At 57.0% G+C, this 11,594-nt stretch overlaps 1 protein-coding gene across 1 annotated transcript in view; it reads right to left on the bottom strand.

Moving 5' to 3' along the window:
- LRP5 (LDL receptor related protein 5) overlaps positions 1-11,594 on the bottom strand; it is a 98,001-nt gene that overhangs the window by 17,717 nt on the left and 68,690 nt on the right. Inside the window, exons 13-16 of the mRNA XM_008061395.1 lie at positions 10,986-11,194; positions 8,209-8,399; positions 7,397-7,606; positions 3,098-3,223 (exon numbers count right to left, since the gene is read on the bottom strand). Coding sequence (XP_008059586.1) covers positions 3,098-3,223; positions 7,397-7,606; positions 8,209-8,399; positions 10,986-11,194 — 736 coding nt within the window. The remainder of the gene's footprint in view (positions 1-3,097; positions 3,224-7,396; positions 7,607-8,208; positions 8,400-10,985; positions 11,195-11,594) is intronic.

Genomic DNA, 11,594 nt, shown 5'->3' on the forward strand with positions numbered 1-11,594 from the left:
GACAGAGTGAGACTCCAACTCAAAAAAAAAAAAATAAAAATAAAAAATGAAAAAACAGCTGGGTGTCGTGGTGCGGACCTGAAGTCCCAATTACTCGGGAGGCTGAGGCGGGAGGATCACCTGAGCCCAGAAGGTTGGGGCTGCAGTGAGCTGTGATCGTGCCACTGTACTCCACCGGCCGGGGCGAAACGGAGAGACTCTGACTCAAAAAATTAAAAAAAGATGAGTCTCTGGATTCATGAAGAAAGGGCGTCCCGTCCTCAAGCCTGGAGGGCCAGAGACGGGCCAGGGGGAGGCAGATGGTGGAGCGTCCTCTGGGGTCCGTGCAGCTCTCCATGGCCCCCTCTCTTAGCCAGGGCAGCTTGGGCATGCTTGGGGGCCACAAGCCCACACGAGCTCCAGGGCTGGAACCTGGGGAAAAGCCCGCAGGAAGCCCAGGAAGGCGGACATCCACGAGACATGCCCTCCGCTCTTGGCCAAACCCTCCAGGGTCCCAGGTGTGAGGCGGGGCGTGAGAAGGTCCCAGAAGAGCAGGCCTTGGGGTCCCGCCCCCTCCCCAGCTCCCAGGAAACAGCTGGTCCCTCCAGGGCCAAGGCGTCTGCGTGCTAAGCTGGTGAGCACCGACGTCCACAGGTGGGTGGCAGGCGGAAGCCGGCCCCCCAAGGCTCAACAGAGGGGAGGGCGAGCAGAGCACAGCCAAGGGCCCCTGGGACCCCCGGGGCATTGGGGAAGACGCCCCACCATGGTGACGCCACAGACGGCCACTTTATCGCCACGGCCACCCCTGCACACCGGCTGGCATTCCCGTGCCGCACGCCACAGACCAGGCAGAGTGCTCTGTGACTCAGGGCCCTCTCGGTTTCACAGAGGAGGAAGCAAAGGGTCAGAGTGGGCCACAGACCAGCCAGGGCACTCCACTGGGAATTGGCAGAGCTGGGGTTTGAATCTGAGTCTCTTCGGCCCTAAAGCCCGTGTTCTCTGCCAGGCCCGTCTGCACCTCCGCCGCCACCACCACCACCACCAGGAAGCCCCCCAGGGACAAGAGGATCAAGGGAAGGAGGAGGGAAAAAGAACTACAAGGAGAAATAGACAGGCCCACCGTTAGAGCTGGAGCCTCCCCGCCCCCATCAACAAGTGGCAACTCGAGCAGGCGTCAGGGAGCACAGAACAGCCAGATCTCAGCACTGTCAACCCCCTGCATCTGATGGACGTTTCTAGAACACTCCCTCGAACACCATCCCGGTTCTTTTCGAGCACACATGGAACATTCACTGAGACAGGAACCACGCTGGGCCACAAAACACGCCTAGCAGATTAAAAATCCTACGTAGTTCTCGAACCACAGCGAAATTAAACTAGAAACCAGCAACAGAGAGGAAAGTGAAAAGCCCCAACTATTTAGAGATTAAACAATTCTTTTTTTCTTTTTTGTGAGCCAGAGTCTCACTCAGTCGCCCAGACTGGAGTGCAGTGGCCACTCCCGGTCACCTCAGCCTCGACCTGCTGGGCTCCGGCGATCCTTCCGCCTCAGCCTTCCAAGGAGCTGGAACTACAGGCACGCGCTCCCACGCCCGGCTAATTTTTGATTTATTGTAGAGATGAGGTCTCACCAAGTTGCCCAGGCGGGTCTCGAATCCGTGGGCTCAGACAATCCGCTCACCTCAGTCTCTCAAAGTGTGGGATTACAGGCTGAGTCACCGAGCCCGGCTCCAGCCATTATTTTTATTTTGAGTTGGAGTCTCACTGTGTCACCCAGGCTGGAGTGCAGAGGCACACGCACAGACACTGCAGCCTCAACCTGCTGGGCCCCGGCAATCCTTCCGCCTCAGCCTTCCGAGTAGTCGGAACTACAGGCGCGCGCAACCACGCCCGGCTAATTTTTTATTTATTGTAGAGATGCAGTCTCGCCAAGTTGCCCAGGCAGGTCTCGAACTCGCGGGCTCAGGCAATCTACTCACCTCAGCCTCCCAAAGCGCGGGATTACAGGCTGAGCCACCGAGCCCGGCTCTAAACAACAATTCTAAACGACACGTGGGCCAAAGAAGTTGTCGCAGAAGAAAGTGTAAAATATTGCAACTGGCTGAAAATAAAAACTTATCAGGATCGGAGGGATGCAGGGAATGCAACACTCAGAGGAAAATTCATAGCACAGAACGCAAATATTCCAAAAGAAAGGAGAACAAAGGAAGACATGACAGACCGCTCTGGAGACTGGATGCCACAGGGACTGTGATTTTAATTTTAATTTAACTTAATTTAATTTATTGAGATGGAGTCTCACTCTGCCACCCAGACTGGAGGGCAGTGGCACGCTCACAGCCACCACAGCCTCGACCTGCTGGGCTCAGGTGATCCTTTCACCTCAGCCTTCCAAGTAGCTGGAACTACAGACATGCCACCATGCCTCGCTGATTTTTTGATTTACTGTAGAGATGAGGTCTTGCCAAGTTGCCCAGGCTGGTCTCAAATCTCTGAGCTCAGGCAATCCTCTCACCTTGACCTCCATGGGATTATAGGCATGAGCCACCACACCTGGCCAATGCATTTTGCTTTGTTTTATTTGATTTTATTTTTTGAGTCGGAGTCTCACTCTATTACCCAGGCTGGAGTGCAGTGGCATGCTCACGACCACTGCAGCCTCAACCTGTTGGGCTCAGGAGATCCTTCTACCTCAGCCTCCCAAACTGCTGGGATTATAGGCGTGAGCCACCACACCTAGCCAACATTTTATTGTTTATTTTCAAGTCTGAGTCTCATTCTGCCGCCCAGGCTGGAGTGCAGTGGTACGCTCACAGCCACCGCAGGCTCAACCTTCTGCCTCAGTCTTCCAAGTAGCTGGAACTACAGGCATGTGTCATCACTCCCGGCTTATTTTTTGATTTATTGTAGAGACAAGGTCTCGCCAAGTTGCCCGGGCTGGTCTCAAACCCATGGGTTCAGGCAATCCTCTCCCCTCGGCCTCCCAAAGTGCTGGGATGACAGGTGTGAGCCACCACGCCTGGCTGGGACTGTGGCTGTTAACAGATGCCAGCTGGCTACTTCGCGGGCAGAGAACTAGGTCCCTACCCATCACCTCAAGCCCCTGGGGCACACCCACCTCCGCACGTCAGCAGGTTCTGTAGCAGCACGAGGTGGACCGGACAGGAGCACCGTGGTGTCCCGTCGCCCTTGGCAATGCAGATGTGGGAGCAGCCACCGTTGTCACGGGCACACGGGTGGGCCGCTACGGAGACAAATGAGACACAAGGGGTCAGTCCCACCTCAGGACAGCAGCCGGGAGGGTGGAGGATGCGGGAGCCAGGTGAGAACTCAGGAGGTCCCCCATGGGAGACGCTACTACTTCATCCTCTCGGCCACCCACAGAGTCTGTTCCTGCTGACGTGGAAATTGACAAAGTGTCTTTGTTGTTGTTGTTGTTTTTCAGTCAGAGTCTCACTCTGTCCCCCAGGCTGGAGGGCCGGGCACACTCACGGCCACCGCAGCCTCGACCTGCTGGGCACTGATGATCATCCCGTCTCAGCCTTCCAAGTAGCTGGAACTACAGGCATGCGCCGCTATGTCCGGCTAATTTTTTGATTTATTATAGCAACGAGGTCTCACCATGTTGCTCAGACCGGTCTCAAACCTCTGAGCTCAGGTCATCGTCTCACCTCGGCCTCCCAAAGTGCTGGGATTACAGGCATGAGCCACCATGCCCAGTCAACACTTTATATTATTATTATTATTTTTTTTTTTTGAGTTGGTGTCTCACTGTGTCACTCAGACTGGAGTGCAGTGGCCGCTCCCGGCCACCACAGCCTCAACCTGCTGGGCTCCAGCAATCCTTCCACCTCAGCCTTCCAAGTAGCTGCAACCACAGGCATGGGCCACCATGCCTAGCTAATTTTTTGATTTACTGCAGAGACGAGGTCTCACCAAGTTGCCCAGGCTGGTCTTGAACCCCTGAGTTCAGGCAATTCTCTCACTTCGGCCTCCCAAAGTCCTGAGATGACAGGTGCGAGTCACCACACCCAGCTGACAAGTGTCCTTCTAAGAGGAGACAGCAAAGGCGAAGAGACAGACACAGAGGAGATGGTCACACAGAGGCAAGGGTGCAGGGATGCAGCCACAGGCCACAGAACACCCAGCTACGAGTGCAGGAGGCCCTGCACCACCTGGATCTCACACTTCCGGCCTCCAGAGCTGAGATGGAATGAACACCTGTTTTGAGCCACGCAGTTTTTTTTTTTGGTTTTTTTTTTTTGAGTCAGAGTCTCACTCTCGCCCAGACTGGAGTGCAGTGGCCGCTCCTGGCCACCGCAGCCTCGACCTGCTGGGCTCCAGCAATCCTTCCGCCTCAGTCTTCCAAGTAGCCAGAACTACAGGCGCGCTACCACGCCCGGCTGATTTTTTGATTTATTGTAGAGACGAAGTCTCACCAAGTTGTCCAGGCGGGTCTCGAACCCGTGGGCTTAGGTCATTCACTCACTTCGGCCTCCCAAAGTGCTGGGATGACAGGCTGAGCCACCGAGCCTGGCCAAGCCACGCAGTTTTTGGCCATCTGCCACGGCAGCCACAGGACACGAGTCCACATGGGCATAGAAACGGCAAAGGCACCCCGCGTGCATGGAACGTTCACCCAGACAGACCACAGGCTGAACCGGAAAACACATCCAACACATTTTAAAGAAAAGAAGTCAGACAAAGCAAGCTCTCAAACCACAGCAAACTTAAGCCAGAAATCAGTAACAGAAAGGCCACTCAACTCTGGCCTCAAACCCAAGCCCCACCCACTCATGAGCCAGGTGACACGAGGTAAGTGAACACCCTCTCTGAGGCTTCCTCTCCTCAGCTGTAAGATAAAACATCCATGAACGAACGTACGCCATGCAGTCGTATGCCGCTGCAGGGCCTGACCGTGGGGACCAGAGGGGGACAGCAATGACCCTGCTCACAGCCTGAGGGCACTTACTGAGCGGAGAAAAAAGTCAGACGACAGAGACAGGGAGAAACATGCACACACCCACGCACGCAGACAACCACCTATGGGTGGGGTGAAGACCCATGGGACCCGGAAGTCCTTCTCTCCCAAGCCCTCGGGCTCAGCTTGCCGGGGGCAGGCAGAATCCTCAATGTCCCCCAAAGTCCCATCCAAATGAGCTATCAAGCCCGTGACTTAGTCACCTTGCAAGGCCAAAGGGACGCTGCAGATGTAATTAAGGTTACTAATCAGTCGAGTCTGAGTTCATCAAAAGGGAGACCAACTGAAAGGTGGGCCGAGCTGAACCACAGAGCCCTTTAAAAGCAGAGAGGGAAATCATGAACTTCGTAGCAACCTGGACGGACTTAGAGTCTATAATACTGAGTGATCTTTTTTTGTTTGTTTGTTTTGAGTTGGAGTCTCAACCTGTCACCCAGACTGGAGTGCAGTGGCCGCTCCTGGACACCACAGCCTCGACCTGCTGGGCTCTGGTGATCCTTCTGCTCAGCCTTCCAAGTAGCTGGAACTACAGGCATGCACTACCACACCCCGTTAATTTTTGATTTATTGTGGAGACGAGGTCTTGCCGAGTTGCCCAGGCGGGTCTCGAACCCGCGGGCTCAGGCAATCCACTCACCTCGGCCTCCCAAAGCGTGGGATTACAGGCTGAGTCACTGAACCCAGCCCCTGAGTGATCTTTCACAGAGACAAAGAACTGAGTATCACATGTTCTCACTCATAAGCGGACCTTGAACAACTACCATACTACTATTAGAAAAGGATTGACAGTGGCGGGAAACCACAGGGGTGTGGGGGAGTGAGGTGGGATTGGCATTAGTGAGAATCTGTCTGGGGAAGCGGGGACACACCTCATCAACAAGGGTACCTGCACAATGAATATCTGTATACCTAATATTTTAAAATATTTGTACCCCAAAATTTTAAAATAAAAAATGTAAAGATGAAAAAAAAAAAGCACAGAGGGGCCAGGCTTGGTGGCTCAGCCTGTCATCCCAGCACTTTGGGAGGCCGAGGCGAGTGGATTGCCTGAGCCTACAGGTTCGAGACCAGCCCGGGCAACTTGACGAAACCTCGTCTCTATAATAAATAATAATAATAAAAAAACTAGCCGGGCATGGTGGCGTGTGCCTGTAGTTCCGGCTACTTGGAAGGCTGAGGCGGAAGGATCGCCGGAGCCCAACAGGTCGAGGCTGCGGTGGCCGGGAGCGTGCCCCTGCACTCCAGCCTAGGTGACAGAGTGAGACTCCGACTCAAAAAAGTAAAACAAAAGCACAGAGGGCTCCCAGCTGGCAGGAGAAGAGGAAGCCACATTCAAGGCACGAGAGGGACCGACGCAGGGTGAAATGGGAGGCCATGGGGTGAGGACGGAAGGGGCCTCCAGGAGCTGAGAGTGGTCCCCGGCCAATGTCGAGAAATAAGCCAGAGCCTCAGTCCCTAACTGCCAATGTTCTGAATGAGCAGAGAAAGGGTTCTCCCCAGAGCCTCTGGCGAAGGGCTCAGCCCACACGGCATCTTGGTTTGGGGTCTGCGAAACCCCGGCAGAGAACCCAAGTGAGCCACGCTGCGCCTGGAACTGTGACAGCAGACTTGCGAGGCCATGCATGGGTGTTGTGTTAAAATGTGAAGGTTGTGGTGATTTCTTTTGCAGCAAAAGAAAAAAGCCTCAGGGCTGGGTGCGGTGGCTCATGCCTGTCACCCCAGCACTTTGGGAGGCAGAGGTGAGAGGATCGCCTGAGCCTGCGGGTTCGAGACCAGCCTGGGCAACTTGGCGAGACCTTGTCTCTACAATTAATTTTTTAACAATTAGCTGCCAGGCACACTGGCTTGTGCCTGCCATCTCAGCACTTTGGGAGGCAAGAGGCAAGAGGACTGCCTGAGACCACAGGTTCAAGACCAGCCTGGGCAATTTGGTGAGACCGCATCTCTACAAAAAAAAGAAAAAAAACAAAACCGGGCACAGTGCCTCAAGCCTGTTATCTCAGCATTTTTGGAGGCCGAGGCAAGAAGAGTCCCTGAGCCCACGGGCTTGAGACCAGCCTGGGCAACATGGTGAGACCTCGTCTCTACAATAAATCAAAAAATTAGCTGGGCGTGGTCACACGTGCCTGTAGTTCCAGCTACTTGGAAGACTGAGGCAGAAGGCTCAGCAGAGTCCAGCAGGTTGACACTGAGGTGGCTGTGCGTGTGCCATGGCACTCCAGCCTGGACGATGGAATGAGACTAACTCCAAAAAAGAAAAAAATTAACTGGGCATGGTGGCATGCACCTGTGGCGCCAGCTACTTGGGAGGCCAAGGTGGGAGGATGGCCTGAGCCCAGCAGTCGGGGCTGTGGTGGCCATGAGCCAGCCTCGGTGACAGAGACTATGACTCAAGAAAAAAAGGCAAAAGAGACGCCCACTCCCTGCCTCACGTACAGAAGTCCTCCAGGCTGACTTCCTCCACCGCGTGAAGGCCTGTGAGGTGGGCCACGCGGCCCTGCACACGCATGCGCTTGTCCCCGGTGGTCTTGTCCACACGCTCGATCATCTGTTGCTGCCGGTCGATCCAGTACAGGTGTCTGCCGAGGACGGTCAGGCCCACGGGCTGCACGATGTTGGCGTCCTCCAAGGTCAGGCGGTTGGCCCCTGCAGGCGGGGGAGGGCCTCTGAGTGGCGGTTGACCCCGAGAGCTCACCCCACGCCCGGCCTGGGAGCACGGAGGCTGGCAGAGAGGGCCGCCAGGGAGCCCGGGGGCCGCCATGCCCTGGCCGGGGCATGCTCCTGGGACCGGGCGGGTCTGAGACGGGCCTCCAGAAAAGCCACTCCCCGGTGGGCCCCAAGGCCAAAGCTACAGGGCCCAGCCACACAAGGGCCCCGTCGCCAGCCCCTGCAAACATCGCACCCCTCCCCACCCTCCCCACTATACAGAAGAAGAGCCAGCGGCCTAAGTGCACGTTCAAGCACCAACAGTCATTCTTTCCTCCAGCCCAGGGGCCTCCCAGGCTGGAGACTGAGCTGGGGTCCAAGGCCAGGCAGACTCCTGCCCTGTCCTCCTGCTGTGGGACCCTGAGCAGCTCACCCGCCCTCTCTGAGCCCCAAATTCTTTCCCTGCTTCGGGGGCTCGCTCCAAGCCCACAGCCTGGAACCCTTGGGTTAGGACTGCACGTGACACCCAGGTGAGCCCCGGCACATGTCCCAGACGGCAGAAGGCCCAGGAAGGCCAGTGGGGACCGACGGGGGGCGCATACCTGACAGGTCGCAGCTCTCGATGCGCTTCAGGTCCGCGTCCACCCAGAAGAGCTTGCCCAGTGTGTTGTCCACCACCAGGGCCACGGGGCGGATGAGGCCTGTGGTGAAAAGGACCTCGCGCTCGGTGCCGTCCAGGGCAGCGCGCTCGATCCTGGCCGCGCGGTCCTGCATGTTGGTAAAGTACAGGTACCTGCGAGAGGGCGGGGTGAGGACGGGTGCCGGGAGCACTCCCCACCGCCACGGAGTCCCCCCGCCAGCGCCAGGTCGCCCCGGCCCCCGGATCCGGGAAGCAGCCAGGCAGACAGCCCCAGCTGCACACGGCAGCCCCAGCCCGCAGGACACCAGTATCCCGGGCCTCTGGGCCTTGTGTTACTTTGAGCAGAGTGAAGGGAGCACGCTGAACCGTGTCCCCAAAATTCAGGTCCACCCCAGACCTCAGAATGGAAGCTCATCTGGAAGCAGGAGCTTGGCACATGTGACGAAAAATCAAGACCATGATTTAGGGTGAGGGTGAGCCCTAAAGCCAATGAGAGGGACCCCAGGAGAGACAGCAGAGGCCGGGTGTGGGGGTTCCTGCCTGCAATCCCAGCATTTTGGGAGGCCGAGGTGGGAGGATGCCTGAGCCCAGGGATTTGAGACCAGCCTGGGCAACCCAGTGAGCTCTCATCACTAAAAAAAAAAAAAAAAAAAAATTAAAAAAAAAAAGCCATGCATGGTGGCGCGTACCTGTAATCCCAGCACTTTGGGAGGCTGAGGTGGGAGGCCTGCCTGAGGCCAGGAGTTTGAGACCGCCTGGACAACATAGTGAGACCTTAATACACAAAAAAAGAAAAAAAAAAAGCCAGGTATGGTGGTGTGCACCTATAATCCCCGCACTTTGGGAGGCTGAGGCGGGAGGATTGCCTGAGCCCAGGAGTTTGAGACCAGCCTGGGCAACACAGTGAGTGAGAACTCATCACTCCTCCCCCTCAAAAAAGCCAGGCATGATGGCATTCACATATAATCCCAGCACTTTGGGAGGTCAAGGTGGGAAGATCTCTTGAGTCCAGAAGTTTGAGTCCAGCCTGGGCAACACAGTCAGACCTCATCACTACAGAAAAAAAAAAAAAATGCTGGGCTTGGTGGCATGCACCTGTAATCCCAGCACTTTGGGAGGCCGAGGCAGGAGGATCACTTGAGTCCAGGAGTTTGAGACCAGCCTGAGCAACACAGACCTCATCACTACCAAAAATAAAAAAAAGCCAGGCACCTGTAATCCCAGCCCTTTGGGAGGTCAAGGCAGGAGGACTGCTTGAGCCCAGGAGTTCGAGACCAGCCTAGAAAACACAGACCTCATCTCTATATGAAATAAAAAAATTAGCCGGACGTGGTAGCACACGCCTGTAGTCCCAACTACTCAGGAAGCTGAGGGGGACGGATGGCCTCAGCCCTGGAGATCGAGGCTGTGGTGAGCCAGAATCGTGCCACTGCACTTCAGCCTGGGCAACAGAGTGAGACCCTTGTCTCAAAAAAAAAAAAAGAGAGACAGGCAAGGCCACGCAACATGCAATCAGAGACACAGACTAGAGAGACATGACCATAAGTCAGAGACTGCCGGGACCCATCGGTGCTGGAAGATCCCTTACCTACACCTCTCAGAATCTTTGGGGAGAGAGAGGACCCGCCAACACCTGGAATTCGGGCTTCTGGCCTCAGGCACCAAATATCTGTCACCCTGAGCCATCGGTTTGTGGCCACTTGTGACCGGGACCACAGGAAGCCTCTGCACACCCCCTGCAGCTGGGAAGGAGCCCTGCCTCCTTGGAGGCCGGCCCGTCTGGCTTCCTTCCCTACCCTGGGTTTCCGCTCACGGAGTCCCCCGTGCATGCTGAAGGCTGGTGCTCCCGTCACCTTCACACATACGGACCAGGAAACTGAGTCTCTGAGAGGCTATATCACTTGCCTGAGGTCACACGGGCAGCAAGTGACAGAGTCCGCATTCGAACTCAGGGCCCCCAGCCAGGATTTCTGCTGGCCATAGCCACCACCTTGCCCCGCCGGCCCTGAAGAAGGTCACCACACTCCTGACCCCAAGCCTTTCCATGTTGGGATTTGTTTTATCATTCGGATGTAGAGACGGGGTCTCACCGCGTTGCCTAGGCTGGCCTTGAACTCCTGACCTCAAGTGACCCTCCTGTCTCAGCCTCCCAAAGTGCTGGGATGACAGGTGTGAGCTCCCACACTCAGTCTCACGCTCAGTTTTTTTTGTTTGTTTTTCGGTTTTATTTTTTGAGTTGGAGTCTCACTCTGTCACCCAGACTGGAGTGCAGCGGCTACTCCCAGCCACCGCGGCCTCGGCCCACTGGGCCCCGGCAATCTTTCCGCCCTTTCCAAGAAGCCGGAACTACAGGCTCGCGCTACCATGCTCAGCTAATTTTTGATTTATTGTAGAGACAAGGTCTCACCAAGTTGCCCAGGCGGGTTTCAAACCCTCAGGCTCAGGCAATTCACTCACCTCGGCCTCCCAAACTGCTGGGATTACAAACTGAGCCACCGAGCCCGGCCTGTGTTGTTTTGACCCTGAGCTTCAAACTCCTGGGCTCGAGCGACGGAACCGCCTCGGCCTCCTGGGCTCAAGCGATCCTCCCGCCTCGGCCTCCCAAAGTGCTGGGATGACAGGCGTGAGCCGCTGTCCCTGGCCCAGCACAGGCTGCCAAGGAGTGTGTCTGCTTCCCTGCTGGGACTGGGAGGAGCCTGGCTCGCTGGCCCCGCCCACCCCCAGGGGCACAGCACCTACCCTCGCTCTGCGTTGACGACGATGGCCCTGGGCTTGTCCCGGTCCCCGCGAAGCACGACCCCCATGGCGTCGCCACCCAGCCGGTGCACATTGATGGTGTCGGTGGCCTCGCACGTCCAGAACAGCGTGCGGCTGTAGATGTCCAGGCTGAGGTCGTGGGGCTGCCGGTCTGGGTTCTGGCCTTGGCCCGGAGAGGTCAGCACGAAGGGCTGGAACACAGAAGCCGCCGCTGGCACCGGCCGCCGCCCCGGGAGCACCGGGGACACCTCGGGGAGGGCGGAGGCCAGGTCCTGAGCCCGCCTGAGGCCGACACCCTGGCACCAGCGTGGCCGGCGGCCCCCACCACGTGCCCACGGGACAGTGCAGAAGCGACCAGGCCCGCGGCCTCGCGAGGGGCAGGGCGCTCCTGCCCACTCCAAAGCCAGACCCGCCTGAATCGCCAGGGAGCCTTCTGTGTGTCGCTGGGCGGCGGGGTCCCCCCTCCCGCGAAGGCCCTACTGGCAGCAAACAGTCCCGTCCAGGGGCCACGAGGCCATCTCAAGACACCTCTCAAGGCTGGTTTTTGCAACGCAGAGCAGGATGCGGGTGTGGGGACCAGAGGCACAACCC

The sequence above is a fragment of the Carlito syrichta genome, unplaced genomic scaffold (assembly GCF_000164805.1).
Source record: "Carlito syrichta isolate Samal-C Ts95f unplaced genomic scaffold, Tarsius_syrichta-2.0.1 Scaffold305238, whole genome shotgun sequence".
Taxonomy (NCBI): domain Eukaryota; kingdom Metazoa; phylum Chordata; class Mammalia; order Primates; family Tarsiidae; genus Carlito; species Carlito syrichta.